Source organism: Siphateles boraxobius, unplaced genomic scaffold (genome assembly GCF_051911475.1).
Source record: "Siphateles boraxobius isolate OS27281-9 unplaced genomic scaffold, OSU_SipBor_1 13, whole genome shotgun sequence".
NCBI classification, from domain to species: Eukaryota; Metazoa; Chordata; class Actinopteri; order Cypriniformes; family Leuciscidae; genus Siphateles; species Siphateles boraxobius.
The window spans coordinates 10,577,715-10,602,500 of record NW_027508733.1 but is presented as its reverse complement, the minus strand read 5'-3'; the positions used below and the strand labels follow the sequence as shown (position 1 = coordinate 10,602,500).

Genomic DNA, 24,786 nt, shown 5'->3' with positions numbered 1-24,786 from the left:
TAGTAGTCAGAGGATCCACACAGCTGTTGTTGTTATTAATGCTTTAACAAAATTTCCAAATTTTAAGCTTACATTATATTAATATTATGCATAGTGTTATGGCTATGCAGTTCATGGTACACTCTCAGAAAACAAATATGCAACAAAATGACCCTTTTCGGGGTACAACATGTTGTCACTGGGACAGTACCCTTAAAGGGATCTGTACCTTATTTACCCCTAAAGGGTTCATAGCAGTGCCATAAGAGCACACGTACCTTAAGGAAACATTTTACTACTTCAAAGTTAAAATACCCTATTAGTGTAATATTAGTATTACTCAAATTTTTTAAAATAATTTTGCTACTTTCTGTCAACAATCAATTTTTAGCAAGCCACATTTTTAACATGTAAAATGTTATAGCTTGTGTGATATTTTTTACAGAAAGTAGAAGAGGAGGGTCATGTGGTTTATGCTCCTGTCGCCATGAGATGATCAAACTTCAGTCTTTTTCTAAGTCCCAAATCCAGCTGTTTGATCCCTTCATTTAAAAACTCTCGAAACAACCTCAGATTCAAAGTCTACGGTTGAGTTCTTGCTATTATTCACCACATGTAGCAACAATTCTAACAAAAAAATAAAATAATAATAAATAAATTACATGAATGTGCTATAAAAAAAACAAGACTTTTATTTTGAGTTTGATTAATCTCCTAAAAACCTCAAATGAATTTCCCTATGCAATACATTGTTATGCAGATTTGAGCTTCTGTTTACCAAATTTGATGACCTCTATGTATGTGCATTGATCAATGTATGTATTTGCTTAAAGGTAAAATAAAATAAAATATGTTCGTCATATAAAAGTGGTCGTGTCTTTTAAAAACTAGAGAACATGTATATCTGCAAATGTAAAATAGTCATCAGAACAAGTCAAAGTGAACCATGCTTCATTCTGTGAAATGTGGTTTGACCTAGACAAACGACTTCTGCATGAGTTTGTGTTTAAAGGTGTCAGTTTTGTGCCTGTGTCAATAGCATGTGGCTGGAGGCGTTTTTCCATTTCTGCCCATATGATGTTAGCAATTTTACTTCTGCTGTTCACTTTTAGAGAATTACAGACCTGTCTCTCTCCTACCATTCATTACGAAAACATTTGAACGAGTTGCTTTCAACCAAGTATCATCTTTCCTGTCTCTGACCAACCAGCTAGATGTAAACCAATCTGGCTTCAAGAAAGGGCATTCAACCGAGACTGCACTACTGTCGGTCACAGAAGCCCTGTGGATCGCAAAAGCTGCTTCCAAATCATCAGTTCTCATTCTGCTGCCTTCGACACTGTGAATCATCAGATCCTTCTGTCCACCCTCTCATCACTGGGCATCAAAGGAACTTCCCTCTACTGGTTTGAGTCCTATCTCACAGGTCGGTCCTTCAGGGTTGCATGGAGAGGCGAGGTATCCAAAGCACATCAACTGACCACAGGGGTTCCTCAGGGTTCAGTTCTTGGACAGCTCCTCTTCTCCATTTACACCACATCACTGGGACCCATCATACAGGCACATGGTTTCTCTTACTATTGCTATGCTGATGACACCCAGCTCTACCTCTCTTTTCAACCAGATGATCCCACAGTAGCTGCACGCATCTCAAGCAGTCTGGCGGACATCTCGGGATGGATGAAAGAACATCTCATAGAATAGAATAGAATAGAATAGAATAGAATAGAATAGAATAGAATAGAATAGAATAGAATAGAATAGAATAGAATATTTATTTGTCATTGTAACGAGTACAACGAAATTAAGTACAGTCCTTGTCAGGTACCAACCATCTAAAACAACTAAAATACTACTACTACTACATGCATATTAATACTAAATAATACTAAAAACACATAGGAGACACACCCATGCAGACATTCACATTTAAAAAAATTGCACATGACCCTTTTGACACAGATCAGTGGTGTGGATTATAATTTAGCAGCATTATTTAATGCACTTATGGCTGTTGGATAAAAGCTGTATTGTTTGACATTTACATTTAAAAAAAAAATGTTTTATTTATTTTTATTGTAGTATTGTAGTCTATTTGTTCTTGTTTTCATGGACCTATATCTCCTGCCTGACGGCAGTAGTCTGAACAGTGTATGACCAGGGTGTGATGAGTCCTGTATGATGGTTTTGGCCTTTTTGATACAGCGAGAGCTGTGAAGTTCTTCCAGAGTGGGGAGGGGGCAACCAGTGATTTTCTGTGCTGCCTTTATGACACCCTGGAGCTTTTTCCTCTGTGCCACAGTGCAGCTTGAAAACCACACACAGAGACAGTATGACAGGATGCTCTCAATTGAGCAGCGATAGAAGGACACCAGTAGTTTTTTGAGGATGTTGTTCCTCCTGAGAACTCTTAGGAAGTAGAGTCTCTGCTGGGCCTTCTTCACTACCTCAGTGGTGTGGACAGCGCAGGTCAGGTCCTCCATGATGTTGACTCCCAGGAAACGGAAGTCAAAGACCCTCTCTACACAGGTTCCGCCAATAAACAGCGGCTGGATAACCGTTTTCTTCCTCCTGAAGTCCACAATGAGCTCCTTGGTCTTTGATGTGTTGAGGAGCAAGTTGTTAACTCTGCACCACCCCACCAATTTCTCCACCTCGTCTCTGTAATTGGACTCATCCCCCCTTGTGATGAGCCCCACTACCGTGGTATCATCAGCAAATTTGACAAAAGTGTTGCTCTGATGAGCTGGGGTGCAGTCGTGGGTGTAAAGGGTATAGAGCAGGGGACTCAGCACACAGCCCTGCGGGGAGCCAGTGCTGAGGCTGAGGGCCGTGGATGTATGAGGACCAATTCTTACCCTCTGAGTACGATGTGACAGAAAGTCCTTAATCCAGAGGCAGGTGGAGTGTGGTATTCCAATGTTGGACAGTTGGGACACCAGTCTATGGGGGAGGATGGTGTTAAAAGCAGAACTGAAGTCTATGAAGAGTAACCGGGCATAGCTCCTCTGCTGCTCCAGGTGAGACAGTGCAGCATGGAGGGCTGTAGCCACAGCATCCTCAGTCGATCTATTTGCCTTGTAAGCAAACTGGTGTGGGTCAAAGGTGGGAGGATAAAATGACATGATGCGACTACGGACCAGTTTCTCAAATCACTTCATCACCACAGGAGTGAGTGCTACTGGCCGGTAGTCATTGAGAGTAGTGATGTTTGTTTTTTTAGGCAGGGGGACAATGATGGAGGACTTCAGGCAGGATGGGACAATGAGCTGGGACAGTGACTGGTTAAAGATCTTAGTAAAGACCCCCACCAGCTGGTCCACACCGTCCCTTAGTACGCGTCCACAGACGCCATCAGGGCCGGCCGCCTTCCAGGGTTGGCTGCCCGCAGCGTACGCCTCACCTCATGTTCTTTTACCTTGAGGGCTGTGAGCTACTGGATGTGGTGTGGCTACCTCTGGTGGCTGAACCTCAAAACGGGCAAAGAAGTGATTTAAGTCCTCTGCCAGTGAGGCATCCCCTTCCACAGCCCCGGAGTTGGTCCTATAATTGGTGATGTGCTGGATTCCCTGCCACACCTGTCTGCTGTTATTGCTTTCCAAATGGTCCTCGATCCTCCTCCTACAGTAAGACTTGGCCTTTCGGATGCCCCTCTTCAGATTAGTACGTGCTGCACTGTAGAGAGCCCCGTCACCTGATCTAAAAGCAGTGTTCCTCGCCTTTAACAGATGCTGGACCTCCCTTGACATCCAGGGCTTCTGGTTGGGGTAGACTTGGATGCATTTGTCAACTGTGACAATGTCTATGCAGTATTTAATATAACACAGAACACTGTCTGTAAACATATCCAGATCTGGGTGTTCAAAAGTGTCCCAACAGGTCCTTTCAAAACAGTCCTGTAGCTGCTGGGAGGCTCCATCAGGCCATGTTTTAACAGTCTTTGTGATGATAGAAGTGGTTTTCCTAATGGGATTGTATGCCGAGACTGACAGCAGTGACAAGTGGTCAGACTGGGCCAGGTGTGGTAATGGATTAACCTTGTAGCCCCGCTTGATGTTTGAATAGACCTTTTCCAGTGTATTAGCTCCTCTAGTTGCACACTTTACGTGCTGATGAAATTTAGGGAGCACTGCTTTTAAGCCCATGCAGCTCAACCTGGCAAAGACTGAGCTTCTCGTCCTCCCTGCCAACCTGTCTCTACAGCACGACTTCACTCTCCAGCTAGATTCTTCCTCATTCACCCCATCAAGGTCGGTCAGAAATTTAGCTGACCTTCACAGACCACATTACAAAGACAGCTCGATCATGCAGGTTTGCAATGCACAACATTAGGAAGATCAGTCCTTTCATAACGGAGCATGCAACACAACTTCTCGTCCAGGCCCTGGTTGTTTCTAGGCTTGATTACTGCAATGCTCTTCTGGCTGGACTTCCATCATGTGTAACTAAAACTCTACAAATGATCCAGAATGCTGCAGCCGCCTTTTCTTCAATTAGCCCAAAAGGGCCCACGTCACTCCTCTGTTCATCTCACTGCACTGGCAACCACTCGCTGCTCGCATCAAGTTCAAGGCTTTGACACTTGCATACAGATCGACCACTGGCTGAGCTCCGTCCTACTTTCACTCACTCCTACAAGTCTACACTCCTACCAGAACCCTAAGATCGGTCAATGAGCAACGGCACGTGGTACCACCACTCTCCAGAACGTTCTCATTCACGGTTCCATGCTGGTGGAATGATCTCCCCACCCTCGTCCGTAATGCAGAAAACCTGACAGCATTCAAAAGACAACTGAAAATCTCCTCTGTGAGCACTTAACATAATAAATAAATAAATAAAATAATTTCCTTTAAATCTTCCCTTGGCTGGCTTATGCTACTCTGAGCAATGCCTGTGAACTTTGTATTGTGAGCACTTCTTGTGTTGTTTTTGCCTCTTCACAATGAGTTGACTTGTCTTTAGTCCTCAGTTGTAAGTCGCTTTGGATAAAAGTGTCTGCTAAATGACTAAATGTAAATGTACCTAATAAAGTGCGTGGTGACTGTATATTAACACGCGATCACTTACAAATAAGTGTAAAAACCCAGCAAGCTTGATAAACTCTCAAAATATGATTTGTACAATGAACTTAATCAAACTGTGGAAAACTTTTCCACACAGTCCAAATTCATGTTTAAGCTTTCAGCTAACTATTACCTATACTGTAGCAATAGCACATGTTAGCATACTGTATATAATTTATTTCATTACAAGCAAGTAAGAATGATAGTGATAACCACAAAAAAAAAAAAAAAAAAAATTAACAGAAACTCTAACTGAACTGAACATTAATTATCTTTCCTATTACCCCAAAACACATAAAATAACACTTAATTTCAACATTTAATTTATTAATGCAGTCCCATGCAAAGCATGCTGGGAACTGCAATCCACTGCCCGATAAGATTCATTTAGTTAAACCTGCTTTATAACAAAGGCTGCATGTAGACATCTGGCAGATCAGGTCTTGTTACAACAAAAATGCATATCAGATCTGATTTTAAGTGTCCATTTTTTCAGTATATGGTATTAAATAAAATAAGTCTACATTTTTTTAATTAAATTCTTTCATAATTTTATCTAAATAAAATATATATTTTATTTATATGTTTACTTATATAAATGAACTCATTCTGGAGCTACAAGATGTCAAGACATTTTGCAGCAAGGACTGATGTCACATAACGTTGACCACAAAACTTGCACAAAGTAGCATGATCTTTTGCAAAACCCACAACAAAAAATGGGTCACAGCCTCACAAGTCTGTTAATATTACTACATTTCAATATTTTATTTTAAAGAAATTAGTTTCTTTTGGAAGATTAACAATTTTGCTACTATGTTGTGCAATGTAAAGAACAATTATCACTGAGACAAAAAAAAAATCACATTGAGCCTCAAAAAATCTTCTAAAATTAATTTGCCTTGTTTTGAATATTTTATTATTTTATCTTGTGATACATTTTTACAGAAAATCAAAGAGGAGGATCATGTGGATTATGCACCTATCTCAATGAGATGATCAAACTTCAGTCTTCCTCTGAGTAAGAGCAGCTGTATGATCATTTCACTAGGAACCTCCAGAGACAACCTCTGAGTCTATGGTTGAGTCCTGGGATTGGTGAGAATCACTACTAATATATTTTCAAATATTTTTCAATTTTGCTCTAGTTTAAGCCTGAGTATGATGAAGAAATCCCAGCAGACCTACAGCTGGATCATTCTGAGGGGTTTGAAATGTGATATTCATTGATGGACTAATAAAATAAAGAATTAGTATTTTTAAGGACTTTTAGCAAATATATAAATATTGGATATTGGCCCATTGGAGCATTTTCATGTTTGACTGTTAAAGGGACAGTTCACCTTAAATTGAAAATTAAGTCCTCATTTACTCATCCTGGTGTTGTTTTAATGACATCTGCCCTTCTTTCTTTTATGGAAAACAAAAGGAGAATTAAAAAAACATGTCCCACTCAGACCATATAATGGAAGTAAATAGTGACCGCGATCAACCTTTTAAAAAAAGACATAAAAGTATCAGAGAATGATCCTGTGTGTCACATGTCATTTATTCCAAAGTGTTATGGGGGTATAGGATGGGGTTTGGTGAAAAACAAACCAAAATTTAATGTAGGCCTATTATTTAACAAAATTCTTAACCTTGTCCATTGGTTTTCAGATACCCTAAGAACACTTGGGATCTTTCTGTAATTCTTTTACGTCTTTTAAAGCTCGATGCTGGTCGCTATTCACTGCCATTATATACGAACTATATATATATATATTTTAAATCCCCTTTTGTTGTCCATAAAGAAAGAAGGGTATGCGGCATTAGAACAACACCAGGGTGAGTAAATGATGACTTGATTTTCATTTTAGGGTGAACCTCTCAACAAATTGTTTAAATCTCTAAGTGCAAACATACTCATGAAAAGGAATCAAAGTGAACCCTGCTATGGTCTTATTTATTTATTCATTCATTCGCATCTGTCCAGAGATGTGGTTTGATCTGTTGGACAAACAGCTTCTGCATGAGCTTGTGTCTGTGGATGTTCTGTTTGTGTACGCTTGTCTGCGGTTTCAGCACGTTTATGAATAGCATGTGGTTGATGGGCTTTTTTCCATTTCTGCTCATATAAGCTGACAGTTTAAACTCTGCGCTACACTAAAGCAGCTTTACTGTGAAATAAAGTTCTGAATCCAATTATGTCTGACAGATAAAAGATTCTCTCAAATCAAACAGTGAAACATCATATACATATGTTGAATATTAAGATTGATGTTCAAAGACATATGCATCTCACTGTATACTGTATGTTTCAGTAGTTATTTCTATCATAGTTAGAAGTTATTCTTGACCTCACCCTTTTTTATAAATATATCCTGTTTTTGTCTGTCAGTGTTTGGGAGACAATTTAAGAATAAATGCAATGTATGGTTTACTGTTTTATTATTTATGGTTTCATGCACATCATTTCTTTAGTTTTCATCAGTTTTGGGGAGTAATTAACAATAATGCTCACCAACTATTTCTTCAGAATAACAACAGTGCTGCCGTCCAAAGGCAAAATACTGTAATTACACAGTGGTCATATGATGCTTTTTAATGTTTTCCTTTAGTGTGTAATGTATATGTGTGTCCATGTCAGATCTGCAAATGTACAGTTCATCTACCACAAAGGGATTTATTCTAAAAGAAAACACTGATCCAGACCTAAAATGCCTCGATCCAGTCCAGATATTACTCTGCCGCAAATGTCAGTCGAAAAGCATACGCAAAGAAAGAAGGCAAGAAACATACACTTCAGTTTGGTTCTTAAATTGTATTTTATTTTGTTACTTCAGGACATAGTTACGTAGTGAAGAAGACATTTTTTAAATTTTAAAACAATCATATCTTAGTGAAAACCTAAAGTAATATTGACAAACTATATATCATTTGAAATCTGACAATCTCTAGTTCTAAAATAAACTACAGAGGAGCAGAAATTTGCAACAAGAATAAATTCATTAGGCTTGTTTGCCTTTATTTTGAAAAAAACAATAAACATGAAAAATAGTGAAAGATAAAGGGTTAACCAAGTCGTATCTACTTGAATGGGGAAATTTTGAAATCTCAAAAACTACTTGCCACACTCATATTTAAATAACATATTTAAAATTAGCAACAAAATCTGACTTGAACTGTCTCATAAATGTTGTTTTTATGATCAAATAGCATTAAAAAAGCTTATTTTTCTTGCTAGACCAGCCAATGCGTATGTGCAGTCCTAAACATCTCAGGACAGAGACCGATTAGGTAGGCTATAGCTACATTTTAATGTAGCTTGTCATTTTTGGTGTGGGCGTGGCTTAGGTGGAGGCAGAACGTAATAAAATAAATAGTAAAAAAAAACTGTCAATTTCAAAATAAACACCCTGTGCAGAATCCCAATTGTATTGCATAGCAATAGGCTATATAATTGGTAGAAACCCAAAATCAAGAAAAAAACACATTGGACTCGGACAGGCAAATTACGTCTCGCGCATCCAGTCACTTTCGCTTCTGAAATGCTGCTGTTAAGTTGGCACCGCGTGGAGGACCGGTGTGAAGTGTTGGGTGCGGTTGGGTCCATAGACAGTAAAATAAATCATACTACTTAAAAACATTCGAGTGTGTTGATGTGTGTTAATGTTCCATAGGTGGCTGGTAGGAGATACTTGTTGTTGCACTTTGCAGTAATCTATATCGAAATTTGAATATAATATTATATAAAAAAAAAAAGCTTATTCTAAATCCCCGTTTAGGACCCCATTAGTATGCCTAATCTAAATCGTTTCTTTCGCGATAACTTGTAGCTAACGTGAGCTGTTTTGGCGTTATGTGTAGCTTTATGTAGAATGTTAAATCCCGCTGCTATTTGCAAGATAAGATAAATAAATAAATGCAGTTTGATTCCATCAAGAAATACATTTATTTGTATAGGGGCTTTTCTTAGTAGGTTGCGTCAATAGCAGAGGAGAAAGGCTGCGAAATTTAAAAATGCTGTTACTTTTATTGTGTGACGAAATGTAGTGTTAAAAGTTTTTCAGTCGATAATGTAATTGTTTAAAACTCAAATATGGTTTATTTATAAAGATAGCCATTTCCCGGGCTAAAACCCCTTATCGAAAAGATGTGCACACACAGCAACTTCATATCAACACGGAGCGCGCCAGTGTGACAAACGCGACACCGACACTTTCCCACGCACGCTATTGGATAAAGGCAACAAATACGTCACGAATGTCGGACCCCATACGTAGCTGCCTGCTCTATTCGCCGGGAAAATAACCCGGAGAATTATAATATAATAAGCAATATTATAGTAATGGACAAAGTATGTGAGTGTCAACAATTTGTATTTGCTTTGTTGAAAACAAATATATAGATAACGGGGTTATCCATCACCACAGATCGCCTGAAAACACGAAATCTCCCCTCGGCCCACCATCTAAAATGTTTGGGGTGGTACCTGGGGTGGCCAATCAGGCTCAGCAGCGCGAATTTTCAAATCCAGAGACTAAACAATGCTGCTGTGTGTAACCGTAAAAAAGTCATGAGAATGAAGGTTCTCTACATTTTTATCTTGTTGTTTTCGTGTTTACGTGTGAATGGTAAGACATTTTTATGTTATCTCTTTATTTGTCAACGATATCTACATGAAAAAGAAAAGTGAGTTATTGTGGGGGATTCCATCAGCAGGGGTAAACAGAAAAACAATAATTTGTAGAAAAACATTATGGGTAACGTTACGTTATTTGAGTTTTAATTTGGTGGAAAAAGTTGTATTAAGTATTTTTATGGATAATATTATATTCATAATATTCATACTCGGAAATATTCATTACGTTGTTTATAAACCTTTGTTGTATTAATGCACACATATATTTAACTTCTAGGGAAAGGGAGTGAAAGATAAGATAAAAAATAAAAGATAAAGGATGTGCGTTGTATGCTGTTCTTAAATGCACACTATAGGTGCGTTCCATTCGACCGTAAGTGGACTGCGAAGTGGACTTCACAGGGTATTTCGCCATCTTAAGTGAGATTCTAATCCGAAGGGAATGAACATATTCTGTTCGAAGGGCACTGCAAACGGCGTAGGGAATAAGGGAACATCGATACATCACTTCACAGGAAGTGGAGAGCGAAAATCAACCAACTGTCATGTGCATCGCGTCACCAGTCTGAACTAACCATAGAGCAGAGCCGTTGGAAGAGATTTTAAATTAAAAATTCTAACGGCTCATAGTTTACGTATGCATTGAGTATTCATAAATATTGTTATTATTATACAAACTAGAATATTTATGAACGGTTGGGGTGATTAATGTATATTTAGGCCTATTATATGATTTTAAATTAGAAAGGAAAGTAAATTAAAAAAATGTATTCAGTTATATCATAATCTGCTTGACCCTGTTGTTGCCTTTCTTTGATGACGTTGCAGGGCATTCCAAATGAGTGATTATTGTCAGCGAAGTCCACTTCAACTGATGTACCGTGTTCAGGGAGTAGGGAGCAGTGAACACTGCGTAGGGACCCTGTCAAATGGAACGCACCTTATAAGATTTGTAGATGACAATATCCAAAAACAAAGAACAATATTGTATGTTTTGTTTACTTGTGAACTTACATTATCATACACAACGATGTTTAAATCCGGAGAAATCAGCTATGGACGTTATGTCCATAGACATCATATAGAGCTATATGATGTCTATGGTTATGTCTGTCAGGGAGGTCATATATCAGTTTTAGTTGGTAGAAACTATGGAAACAACAAAGACGCTTTAATATATTATGCGTTTTGTGAGACAGGTGAGCACATGTTTTGATATATTTATCAACAGAAAAATAATCATTGCTAAATAGTGCAACTGTTTTTAGGTCTTATTTTTTGAATCCTTTGTTTTCTTGATTAAGTCTACCACGAGTACGTTTTTACCTCAGAGGGAATACTATCTTTAAGTGGCTAATATAGCATAATCAGAGAGTTTCCTCAATCATGCAATATATTTATTGCATGTCATTTAGCAACACAAGTGATCGTTTTTTTTAAATTAATATTATATTCAAATTTCGATCTAGCTTACTGCAAAGTGCAAAAAGTCTCTCCTACCAGCCACCTAGCGAACGTTAACATAGATTTCAACACACTCAAATGTATTTAAGTATGATGGTTAGGGTGAGGTAACCGTCTGCCTTACCTCACATACGCAAAGAAAAGAGCTGCAGCAAAAGCATAATAAAAGCTCAGAGACAAAGGTGTTCCGCTCAGGTCTCTTTCATTAGCATTAGCTTCAGCCCTTCTTCACACCACACAGGACTGGACTGGGACAAAAATTGTATTTTGGCCCAGACTGGCCCACTACACATGATCATAAACACCACCCATCTTTGCACACCATTGAATAGTAACTCATATTTCTTTAAACCACTGATGCCATGCAATGAGTGAATTGGGATGAGTGAGAGTTAACAGATGAAATAACTCCAAAATTGCCATTTATTAATACTATTGAACAACACTCCACAGTGATCAATCCTAAAACAAGCAATAAGCTGTTTGGGGGCATCCCCCTGGAAGATAATGTTGTGCATTTTAATGTTTAATTCATCAATCTGGTGCACTTTGTCTTTGAGAGTTCCAAATTAAGAGCTCCAACCCATATTCAGTGTGCAAATTAAACAAATAAAAGCTCAAATTTCTTTTACCTGTGATATAGGCTAGTGTCTAAGTCTACTTTACACTACTACATAATAATAGTTATAATATTAATCCCATGACAGTAATCGCAATATATTGTAAAACAAATGTGATGAAAAAAGGAAACTTTCATAATTAGATTTGTACCAATTTCTATACTTGAAAGAGATAAACACATCTTTTATTTTGACGGAAACTGCATTAAGCTTTTATTTTAGTGAAAAACATAGTTTACAATCATAATGGGATCCTTAATGGGTAATGGATTCCTACGCTCATGACTTAACCTAAGTGTTTTGAAAGTAGCCTATAGTTTTCACTAACTCATTTATCTCCTTATCCTCCTCACCATCATCATCGGCCACTGGAGCTGATGAAGGTCCTGCAGCTGCATAAATTTTTTTATTTTGACACATTTTACAGCATCTGTTTGGAGGGCCTGTTTAATTTTTTTTCACGCAATTTGTCTGCACATTCCTTGTGTTTCTTCTCTATCTCTCTGACTATTTTGACAGGCTCACACTGTTTTGACACTGCCTGCCTTATCTACGTGTTTCATGGGCCGGTCTGTTCAGACAAAAAATTTGAGTATGAAAAAGTATGAGATGTATCGGCCCAAAAAGCACGTGGCCCACTGGGAAAGTGCCCGGTCTGCCAGATGGCCAGTCCGCCACAGACACTACCGTAATGTTAAAGGGGTCCTATAATGCCCTTTTCACAAGATATAAAATAAGTCTCTGATGTCCCCAGAGTGTGTATGTGAAGGTTTAGCTCAAAATACCCCAGATATTTTTTATAGCATGTTAAAATTGAAACTTTTTGAGGGTAAGCAAAATTGCGATGTTTTTGTGTCCAATCAGTGTTTCAACCGAGGAAAGACGTCAGTGAAACAGCTTGTAAACAATGTCATGTAACGTCACATTTACCTCAGAAAAACCATATCCAGTGACCATGAACTCGTTAGTCAGCTAGAAAAATTAACCCTAAAGAGGAGCATTTTGCTAAATATATGCAACATATTACATATGCATTTTATGTTATTTTATAATTATTTTATGTTCTTCAATATTTAATGCATGTTTGAATAAATCTGGCAAGTTTTTTTATGACGGCCAGTCGGCCACCATTTAAATATTTATATTTCATATAACTTTATTTTTTAGAAAAATAAATAAGTGTAATTGTTTGTATACAAATCAGTAAATATTTCCCTTCAATATTAGGCTATAGTAGGCTAATGAAACAATTTTAATGATACAACTGACTCCCATAGTTTACAGCATTGGTTAAGAGATTTGTTTTCCTTGAGAAAATTTGCCATGTATTGTACCTGATATCCAAAATAATCAATATTGAATCGAATCGTAATTGAATCGAATTGTAAGCTTGTGAATCGAAATCGAATCGAATTGTGAAATTTGTGTCAATACCCAGCCCTACTAACTCGTGAAGAAACATTTGTTGTAGTCTTTAAAAAGCGATTTATGTAAAAGAATATATCTCCCTTTTCTTTGAACTTTGAGCATCATAACTTTGCAGATGTTGTTTATGCTCAAACAGCAACATTACTCACCAACTAAAGTTAAAAAAGTGAAATCATAATCAACCACCCCTTTAATAAAACTTTAATAGATAAGCACAGACATCAACATCTTTTCTGCTGAGTCCATCAGATTCACGTTTTTTTAAACGCCATGAGCGCAATGAGGGGTTTTTTTTTCACGCTGAGCGCCCGGCATTTTTTACTGGTCGATAAGAGTGGAAGAATGTTCAGTCTATTGGGTAAAACGCAACGCTCATCACTGTCACTTTTTCCCCATCAATCCAATCACAATGGAGGAGGGGCGGGACAAATATCACACCGACCAACCACCACATTCTGCTTGTACAACCTCAACAGATGACAAGCATAATAACAGAACAAAATAATTTAAAACAACAGCCTTTGAAAATATATCACATTGTATCGACATTTTAATATAGAATCAACACAGAAACAAAATATGTGTGAAATGAGATACTAGTACTTTCGCGGATATTCCGTATCATAACAAGCGCTGCCAAAACGCTTTCTCATCTTCACAGCATTTCACTGTTGTATAATTTTATTTGGCTTGAAATTAACTTTTCACTTCTTCTTCAGGTGAGTCTGGTGCTGATAGAGTCTCAGTTTTAGTGACGGAGGGAGTTTCGGTCACTCTACACACTGGTGTTGAAAAAAAACAACAAGAGGATATTAGATGGTATTTTAATAACATTCGTATCGCTGAAATCATTGGAGATCTCAGTGATATCTGTACAGATGTTCAGTGTAATGAAGGCACTGAGAGATTCAGAGACAGACTGAAGCTGGATCATCAGACTGGATCTCTGACCATCACAAACACCACAAACACAGACTCTGGAGAATATCAACTACAGATCATCAGCAGCAGCATCAGAAAAAATATCTTCAATGTTACTGTTTATGGTGAGTGAGTTAAAAGCAGGGTTTTTATGTTTTAACCACACCATTATTGTGTTCGATTTTTTTTTTTTTTGCATTATCGATCACTTCTTTAATAATAATATGTTTTATTTGTATTGCACTTTACACGTGAAGAACACATCTCAAAGTGCTACAGGTGCACAGGTAAAAACACACAAAAAAAACAACAACATAAAAACAGTCAAAGACAACAGGAAACAAAATTATATTAAGAAAATGCAGTTAAAATAAATATGTCTTTAATTTATTTTTAAAAACCTCTATAGACTGTGGTGCCCTCAGGTGGTTAGGGAGGGCACTCCACAGTTGAGGTGCAACCAACTGGTAAGGCCCTATCTCCCATAGTGCAGAGTTTGGACTTGGGGACCTGGAGTTTGTGGCTGTCAGAGGAACGGAGATGTCGGTTTGGGTTATGCCTATTGATGAGTTCTTTGAGGTACATTCACATTCGCGTTGAACGGGGAATTTGTAGAATTATGTCAGTTAATTAACAGTTCAGTTGGATTTAAAAGTAAATCATTTCCATTGGTAAACTGAGTGTTACCAGTTAGTTATGATTCATAAAAAGCTTTGTGTTCTGGTGGAGATGATCGTGTCTCGTCATACCATCTCTTATCACATTCTTGTATCTGTTTTAATGAGAATTTGATGCAAAATTATATTGTAAATGGTGTTCATTAGCACAAATACCCCTGACACCTACCCCCCTAAAAAAATCTGTTGGTTTGTTTGTTTGTTCAGATGTTCCTGGTACGGAGACAAAGACCAAGTCAGTGAAGGCAGGAGAATCTTTTACTTTTGATCCTGATGTAATGAAACACCCAAATGATGTAATGACGTGGTATTTTAATGATACTCTCATCGCTGAAATCACTGTAGATCAGAGTAAGATCTGTACAGATGATCAGTGTAAAGAGAGATTCAGAGACAGACTGAAGCTGGATCATCAGACTGGATCTCTGACCATCACAAACACTAGAACCACAGACTCTGGAGAATACCAACTGAAGATCAGCAACAGCAACATTCCCCGTCGCCAACTCAGCATCAGCAGCATTAGGAGATTCAGTGTTACTGTAACTGGTGAGTATAATTTTGGACTTTTAAAATACAGGTCAATATTTGGTCAATATATAAAATCTAATAATAATGACTGTCTGTCTTTATTATTTCAGATTCAGGTTTGTCTTCAGGAGCTGTAGCAGGAATAGTTGTTGGTGTTCTGCTGGTTTCTGCAGTTGTAACTGCTGGTGTGATTTACTATCGTCACAGAAAGAGCCATGCACCAGTACCACCTTATGTAAGTATTACATACAGCTGATTTAACAAGATATTAGAGATTTATAGTGCAAAATTAATCTTTAAATTTACCGTAGTATTAATACATTTTTATATTAGCACTGTATAATTATTTATTTAACATACGGTATTACGACCCAGGTCTAGAATCAGGTTGTAACAAATGTATACTGTAAATCAGATCTTCAGGTAAGGCAGTGCCAAAATAATAATAATGATAATAATAAAAAAAATTAAAGGGCACCTATTATGGAATTTTGAAAATGACCTTTCATGTAGTGTGTAACATAGATCTAAGTGAACAAAAACATCCTGCAAAGTTTTATATATGAAAGTTCACTGTAAAAAAAAGTTATTGTCTCTCAAAAGTATGAGTTGACTCTGAGTCAATAAAGAATTGTTTTTCCAATGAGTCATTTTCCTTTTTGTTGTGACGTCAAGATGAAAAATGATCAAATTGGCCACGCCCACTCATTGCGCGCGCAGACACCAGGCTTGAAACTTGAAAACATCATGTCGACAACAAGACGCTGTGTTCTGAAATGCAAATCAAAAGCGACCTTTTTTTCACTGTCCAGGGACGAGCATGTGAAGAATCAGTGGCTAGAGTTTATATTTACAACTATACCACACAAGTATAGCCTGAACCTTGTGCTGTGTTCGCGTCATTTTAATGACGATTGCTTTACAAACACAACTGACTGGTTCATTGGACCAATCACCGCCGATTAGTGTCATGTAAAGGCGGGTGTACACGGTGCGAATTCTGACGGTCGGAAGATCGTATGTCCACGCACACTTTACGAGTGAAGCCTGGTTCACACGGCAGGATAATTAGGACAATTTTAGCCCCGATTTACCCCTTCCGACAATCTTAAGGATGCTCTGATTATCGTAAAATAATCTGATCAGAAATTCCTGCCGTGTGTGGTGTGTTAAGAGTGCTCTCGTCTGCTCGGAAGGACGTCGGGACCGCTCCGATCTCAAATCGGGGATATCCAACATGGATTATTTTGGCCCGATTTCTCCTCGTGTGCGGTGTCCCCCGGGGACAAACGAGCACGCAGCCTGTGGACTGTAGCGTGTAGCCAATCAGAAACCGAGGTGACGAGGCGCAGAGGAAGCACCGGGAAACAAAATCAAAACAGTCGGCGGCATGGCGCACCAGAAAGTCCGGTGGATGTCGGAGATGGATTCGGTTAAAAACAAACTACAAATTATTGCCACTGCATCCTCTTCGTCCATGATTGTTTACTCTGAAGTCACGTTTGATCTCGAGGGATTTTGCGAGATTTTCCGTCTGACCTGGGAATGCTCGGGAGTCAAATCAGTTCGTGTGTGATGTGTTGATTTTTCCGTGTGGCATGCACACCACACACGGTACGACCAAAACTGTTAGACCCGTGATTTTTTTATCGCCGTGTGTGGGGTCTCTCAGGTTTGGAAAATCGGCCGACAATTTTAAAATCGTCCCGTGTGAACCAGGCTTGAGTTTATCCGAAAATCGTACGCAGGCAGTGATATACGACACGATTTTACGACCTGCTGAATTCCGAAGAAATCGCACGAAGTTCCGCGCCAAAAACTCTCTCATAACTGCATATAAAATATTGATTTTGCTACACATATATGCTCGTTTTCAGCACCGGGAAACGGACGTCCGGTCACCCTTGTGTGTGTGTGTGTGTGTGTGTGTGTGTGTGTGTGTGTGTGTGTGTGTGTGTGTGTGTGTGTGTGTGTGTGTGTGTGTGTGTGTGTGTGTGTGTGTGTGTGTGTGTGTGTGTGTGTGAATCAGGGCTGGACTGGGACAGAAAATCGGCCCTGGCATTTTGGCCCAGACTGGCCCACTACATATGATCATAAACACCACCCATCTTTGCACACCCTTGAATATGTTCAACTCCTATTCATTGAAACCACTAATGGCATGTAATGAGTGAGTAGGAACGAGTGAGAGTTAACAGATAAAATAAGTACAAAATTGTAATTTATTAATACAATTGAACTATACTCCACAGTGATGCATCAAAAACAAGCTATAAGCTGCATTGGCATAGCAATACCAGTGTTTCCCACAGGATCTTTGGTAAATCTGTGGTGGGTGGACCTCTGTCCCTCTAGGGGGGTTTGGGGGCATGCCCCCCCCCTAAGAAAATTGTGTGCATTTTAATGTTAAATTCATCAATCTGGTGCACTTTGAGAGTTAAAAATTAAAAGCTCCAACCCATTTTTAGTGTGCAAATTAAACAAAGAAAAAAAAAACCTCTTTTAGTATAAAACTATATTTACTATATTACACTACTACTACATAATAGTTATAATTAATCTCAAGACAGTAGCCTAATAGCCATATATTGTAAAACAAATGCACTGAAAAATAAAGAAAACTTTCATAATTAGTTTTGTACTAATTTATAAACTTGAAAGAGATAAGCACATGATCTTTTATTTTGACGGAAAATGCATCAAGCTTTTATTTTGGCGGAAAACATGGATACAAACGCGACCCATTTAACTTCTAGTAAATTGCTGTAATCGTCAACAATGCAGATGTGGAAATAATGCGTAACTAGGTAATGGGTTCCTACACTCATAGCCAAAGTGTTTTAAAAAGTAGTTCTGCTTACCACAGACTCTACACTTTCTCATCTCTCTCCTGATCCTCCTCACTATCCTCCTCATCAGCCACTGGAGCTGATGAAGGTCCTGCTTCTGCAGAAAACACATATATTTTGACAAATTTTACAGCGTCTGCTTTTCAGGGCCTATATCTATTTTTCACGCTATTTCTTTGCACATTCCTTGCGTTTCTTCATCTCTCAGACTATAGACAGCTACACACTTGACACTGCTCGCTCACTCAAAAGCACAAAGGGGGAGGTGTTTAAAGATGTGATTGGGCCAGCCCAGTGTCAATCTAGAAAACAACCAATAGGCCGCTGGTCTACGTGTTTCATGGGCCGGTCTGTCATTGGAAAAAAATATGATTTTTTTTTTGACCAATGCATTACATCGGCACTAACCCAGCGCCGTCAATTAAACAAAACAAAACGAATGGGCTGCCGATGTACGAGTTTTATGGGCCGTAAAAAAAAAAAATATATATATGAGATGTATCGGCCCAAAAGGCACGTCGGCCCACCGGGCATTTCCCCGGTATGCCAGATTACCAGTCCATCCCTGGTGTGAATGAGTTAAAAAACGTAGTTACGGTAGGCTACACATTCAAAAAATAAAATGTCAAGCTATCTGAATGATTAATTAGCCGTTTAAACCACCTCATGTGAGTATTTGCAATTCATTTTGCTGCGAGAAGCTAGCGCAGTGAACGGGGCTTGAGTGAGCTTGAGCGCGTTGTGAGTGAGGGCGCGGGTGCCAGATCCCGTGTTGCCAGATCCACATAATGGAAAGGTGACAGTAGCCTAGTATTCTGGACTTGTTTTTTGGATTGTCACACTTTAGGAAGTTATTAAATTGGTTCGTGATATATTAATCTTATTTCCAAAACACAAGCTTTGAACTTATTTCGTATTTTTATATAATTTCTTTGTTTTTGTTAGTTTTGGCTTGTTTTGCGTAGCAATATCTGGCAACATTGTTCTGTCGGCATTAATAATAAAAAAAAAAGCTTAGGCTGAAGACAAACTGACTGTAATTGCTTTTAGGAAGATACAAACGTAATGATCATCGTGACGTGTAATAATCTGTAAGAAATGTATAACACTATCAAAAACAAATAAACAATAGCATAATACAGTTCTGTATGTTACATAATGAAATATGCCAAATACTGGCCAGCAGGAACACGGCAGATGCTGTTTATTTAACCTTTCACAAAGTCATCATAAAAACTTTAATTGAAGCAGTGTTTCTAGTAGTTCACGCCATTTTCGTCTTTCTTCTGTGGATTTCCTCAGCTCCTGATTGGTCAAATTCAGATAGATCGACAAATTGGCTCATTCAAACGCACACACCTCACGAATGAAAGCCGACAGCAGCCGAACTTTTTCGACATGCTTAAAAATTATCGGGAGGTCGAGAGGTGCTCGGCTCGTATCTTCCTAGCACACGATACGAGCCGCGACATGCGAGCATAACCGATTTACAAGCGATTTCTCCCGAGTGAAAAAAATCATCTGCCAGCTCATAAAACAGCAAAAGATCGCACCGTGTACGCCTTAAAGGAGGGGTTTGGAAAAATGAGTCGTTGAACGAATCATTTGGGAGTCGGTGAGCAAATCAGGTAAAAATAAATGCATATTATAAGACAACAAAAGTGTTTTTTTGTCATTGCATGCATGTAAAACTGTTGTTGGGGACTCCCAAAACAATATTAGGAACATTTTAAATGCCATAATAGGTGCCCTTTAAAGGCATAAAATGTCATCATTTACTCACCCTCATATTGTTCCAATCCAAACCTGTATGAGTTTCTTTCTTCTGTTGGACACAAGAACATATTTTGATGAATGCCAGTATCCAAAGTTGATGGACCCCTATGGAAGTCAGTTGTCACTTTTCCACCGCAGGAACTTTCCACAGGAACTAGGGATTTTGGGTTGGTACTCAGTTTTGGGCCATCAACTGTTTGATTACTGACATTCTTCAAAATACCTTTTTTAGTTTTCAGCGGAAGAATAAAAAATCATACTGGCTTGGAACAACTTTGTAGATGAGTAAACAATGACAGAATTTTCATTTTTGGGTAAACTATGCCTTTAACTCCCAAATAAACTAAATAATAAATAATATTTAGATTTCACACTGGACGAGAATGGAGCTGTAAAATTAAACGTTCAGTGTTTGCATCATCTGACTTTTTTGTCTGTTATTTTAGTTTTATTTTTGTCTGCCATTTTATAAAATAATTCTTAAAAAAAATAATAATTACTGAATAGTTTGTGATATGTAGATCATTATGAAACGCACTATGGTTAGTATTTTTGTGTTTTTGTAACTGAATCATCAGTCCTGTTCATGTCTTTTACCTTGTGTGAATCTGTGTTTTATTACAGGACAATGATGCGCTGTAGATGATTCGACCCCTGAGGAATGAATTGCTTCTAGGTGACGGTGAGTGGTTTGCTATTGTAGCTCTGTGTCAATCGATAGTGATTTATCTTTATGCAAATATATCTGTGCAGCGCAGGACTAGAAAAATTTAATAATTTATTGCTCTCGACTGAATATCTTTCATGTCTTTATTAAGAATCTGTGTATATGTAATTCATACAATGAAGTTCATACCATCCATCATGTATGTTAGAAGGTAGGCCCACTGTCGTAGACTAAAAACCCCTGCTCTATTTTAACCAGCAGCAAATAAACCAGCCACTGTCAAGAGTACTGCATGAGGAGACATATAGTCAGCCACATGGGCTTTATTTAGTCCATACTTTATTTTTTATAGTGGCCTACAGTGAGATCTACAGTCAGATCTCATTGGTCAACTTAACTGTGCACAACATTTCATTTCAACATTGATTTGAAATCTGCAACATCAGGTGTTATTCAGTACCATTAAAAAGTCAACTATTCATTTCCTTCTCTGTGGGCCTTTAGTCAGTTAACGTAGTGTGATAGCGTAGTAATGCGTCACACGTAGGCGCAATATTGGCCGACGCTGGTCATGTGGGTGATGCATGTGACCTACAATAACGGAAGCTTACGCTATTATACTAGTGAACTCACTCGAGGCCCACAGAGAAATACTTAAATTTCAACTTATTTTTGGGGTAATTTGGACTTGGAAAAAATTGCAAGGGTGCCAATATTTTTGACCATGACTGAATGTAGTTGTACAGAAGATGACAGTGTAATGCAGTTTATCAGATGCATTATGATAAGCATCCCACATGATTTATGACAATGTGTTTAATATTTAGGAAAAGAAAACCAGCATACATTCTGCAAAAATCAAAAGGAATGTACAATTACAGTTCATAGTCTCTGGTATATATTTTTTATGTGTAACTGAATTATTTATCCTGTTCATTTCTTTCATCTTCTGTGACTCTGTTTTCTTACAGGCGAATGGTGTTAAAGATTTGTCCCTGAATCAGACTGGGATTCTGATGGATAATGCCAGTCACACGTCCCCTACTCAGACCGACGCTATAGTGGTGAACACTACCAATGACTTGTCTCTGAATCAGGTTGAGATTAATTCTGAAGCTGCCAGTGATACATCAATGTCACATGAATTATTCTGATACTTTAACTGAGAAGGAAAGTGAAGAGAAGTTTCCTTTTACTCGAGTCTGCACTACTGATACTGTAAGTGTTACTGGTATTGTTGCTGTTAATAGAAAAAACTAATATTATGTTGCTAAGTATGAAAATTGTAACCTTAAGAAAGCTTAGGTAAAGGTTTTCAAAAGCTTTGAAAGCACAAGATCTCACCCTCCCTTCAGAGCATCTCAAAAGCCACCACTCCTACCAAACACACGGACCGCTCCGATTATTACGTCACAGGTTTCCGTCTCTTCCAAACAACAGCAGTTATGATGTAAACGCAGCATAAGCTGGATGTTTTGGTTCAGGAGGAACTGTAAAAGGCAGCTGCTGTGTCGGTTGCGGTGCTGACGCCTGTCTAACTCTACATAACGCCCTGATGACGTGTGATGTGTGAGGAGAAAGAATATCTATCTACCTAGCCTATATTAACTTTTTTATACCGAACATTTTATATAACCGCTCTACATGATGAGTTTTTATCTTATTTTCACTATGCTACCATTTTTACGTTTCTACTATGAAGTGACAATTTTGAAAGAGAAAACTGTAGTAGCCCTCACGAACATGTTTTCCTATTTGACTATGCTACTTTTTCAGTTTTTCTATGTAAACGTGTTAGACTGACGTGTTTGACAGTCCCGCCTTCATACTTTGGCAGTGTAAAGCACTAAAAATGTAGAGATCAAGTTAAAGTAAGTTCCAATTATAAGCTACATGTCTCTAGACCTGCTCTGACATGCGTGTGAATGGCCCGTAACTGAAGTAAGAATGCACTGTTTATCTTTCGATCCGTGTTATCCGTGCAGACAGTTTTTGTCTCGTACGTTCAGTTTAACTGCAAGCCAACGAGGGCAAGGTTTTAACTGAACTATGCATATGTTATAAACATAATTTACTTGCTCCGTCTGGTCTGGTTTTTAAATAAGCGAGGGTTTCTAGTACGGCTGTCACTTTACGTTCGAAAATCGATTGCACAATCGATCGGATCAACCAACACAAGTTTTGAAAACGAAAATAGGGAATCGATTTTAACTGCTTTTTTTTTTTTTTTTTTTTTACCAAAAATGTGTTTTAGTTTGACAGATCAATACAGTGCACAGAACATGTAGGATGTTGGGAAATAACAATGTCTTTTCTGTTAACCAAATGCTTTTTAATATTCGCTATTGCTTCAGTGCAAGTGAACAAGCGCGTTGTTACCGTTACTTGTTGCTTGGTGACGTGTGTGTTTTCAAGCAAGCCAGAAATGCGCAGATTCTGCGCAACACGCTGTATTTAATATATCATGAGGACTCACGAGTTGTGTATTTGCGCTAAATCCACGCACATTTGGCGTACACGAACTTCCCCAGCAAAGTGAGTAAACATAGAAACACGCAAAATTGGCTCGTGATATGACAGCGTTACCCGCCAAAGTTCATTTTTATCCGAATTTGGCGTGTGTCCATTTCAATCCTTGAATGTTGCACTCCTGTTTGTCACCTTGCAAAAAACTTCACGCCAATAAATCATCAGAAATATTGCTGACTTGTGCGCGTCTCAAGCGCCCTCCTTACGTTCGTCCTAATGCCTGTTAGTTGTCCGTGGATTTGCCAATATTTGGTGTTGAAAATGGAAACGTCTTTAGACATGGAAAAATCGATTTTACAATCGATTCAATGAACACATATGTCTCAAAAATCGAACAGGATTTTTTCACAAAAGTGACAGCCCTAGTTTCTAGCGTAATTCCACTGCTTTAGGGCATGACCCATTTTAGTGGTGGCCATCTGACACCTTAAAATCAGTTATCAAACCTCAATGTGTTTTTTATGATTTGGGCATTGATTAAAACAATCCTTACACTATCTGTGTCTAAATTCTGATTGGGTGGGCAAGGCAGATGTTTGGAGAGGCTCAGCCCGCCCCTGCCTATGCCTAGATCCTGCCCCGTAGGACATCGCACCAAATGCAATGATTGGACGAACATTTTATAGTCCTACGCTTTCCACAGTCAATACATACAAATGCAATTAGAGCACTTATCAGGATGTGAAGAGACTTTCAACAAGCATAACAAAAATGTTTCTGGAACAAATCGGCCTTTTAACTATTTTCGCTGAGAGTGTTTATTACGTTCCACGGCTTTAAGGATGAATAAATGAAACGGCCGTGTTTGAATGTTGTTTCTCAGTGGATGATAGCATATGAAACACCTAATGCCTTCTCAAGAAAAGTGTTATAGCACAATTTCCACACAAATGTAATGCATGATAGAACAAACACTTTTATAGTCATTTTGTATAGTCTTTGTACAGTTTTATATCTTTGTTGAAATGTGTGAAAATGAATTACAGTGAAACTAATACAAAAATTAAATTGCAAATAAAACATTTGTGATATTTTAAGTGTTGCTGATCAGATTCACACCCTCAAGTGTTTTGTTTTTTGGGCGTCCCCTCATGTGATTTTGCTTGTAATAATAATAAACCATTTTTAAATGACTGTTGTACTTTCACTTAGTGTTAATAGCTTTTAATGCAATGTGCACTATATTCAGTTATCTGGCCTGCAAGCTGTAAATGTTTTGCATCCCTGCCTGCCCCTGACCCATGCGAATGTTATGCGATTTCTCCATGTTTTCTTCATTCAAGATGCGCACTTAATCCTATTGAGGTTATAAAAAAGCTGAATATTTTTGGCCACTTCATTTTCTAAAGGAACTTGTAACATCTTTGTATGTCCATGTGATAAATTTAAATTTTTAACATTTTTAGTCCTTAAAACTGTGAATTTGGGGTTTTGACACTTGAGGACATTCCAGTAATAGCAGAAGTAAAACTACTAACATCATATGGACAGAAATGGAAAAACACCTTCAGATGCTATTCAAACACAAAACTGACACCTTTAAACACACTCACAAACATCCAGCACACACACATTCTCATGCAGAAGCTGTGGTCAAACCACATTTCACTGACTGAAGCATGGTTCACTTTGACTTGTTCTGATGAATATTTTAC

At 38.2% G+C, this 24,786-nt stretch overlaps 2 protein-coding genes across 2 annotated transcripts in view; both read left to right on the top strand.

Moving 5' to 3' along the window:
* Window positions 1-631, top strand: part of LOC143736327 (SLAM family member 9-like) — a 4,007-nt gene extending 3,376 nt beyond the window's left edge. Inside the window, exon 7 of the mRNA XM_077227068.1 lies at window positions 425-631. Coding sequence (XP_077083183.1) covers window positions 425-475 — 51 coding nt within the window. The 3' untranslated portion in view covers window positions 476-631. The remainder of the gene's footprint in view (window positions 1-424) is intronic.
* An 8,886-nt stretch (window positions 632-9,517) lies between these two features.
* On the top strand, window positions 9,518-24,265 carry LOC143735266 (uncharacterized). The gene is made up of 6 exons (XM_077225385.1): window positions 9,518-9,661; window positions 13,901-14,227; window positions 14,987-15,328; window positions 15,421-15,545; window positions 20,560-20,617; window positions 21,574-24,265. The coding sequence occupies exons 1-5, from the start codon at window positions 9,604-9,606 to the stop codon at window positions 20,575-20,577; spliced, it is 870 nt and encodes a 289-aa protein (XP_077081500.1). The 5' UTR covers window positions 9,518-9,603; the 3' UTR covers window positions 20,578-20,617; window positions 21,574-24,265.
* The last annotated feature ends 521 nt before the right edge of the window (window positions 24,266-24,786 follow it).

Excerpts from the sequence above, each read along its gene's own strand:
- LOC143735266 (XM_077225385.1), top strand. The coding sequence starts at position 9,604 with ATGAGAATGAAGGTTCTCTACATTTTTATCTTGTTGTTTTCGTGTTTA. Across the intron at positions 9,662-13,900 it reads TTCGTGTTTACGTGTGAATG|GTGAGTCTGGTGCTGATAGA; the intron begins GTAAGACATTTT and ends CTTCTTCTTCAG. Across the intron at positions 14,228-14,986 it reads CTTCAATGTTACTGTTTATG|ATGTTCCTGGTACGGAGACA; the intron begins GTGAGTGAGTTA and ends TTGTTTGTTCAG.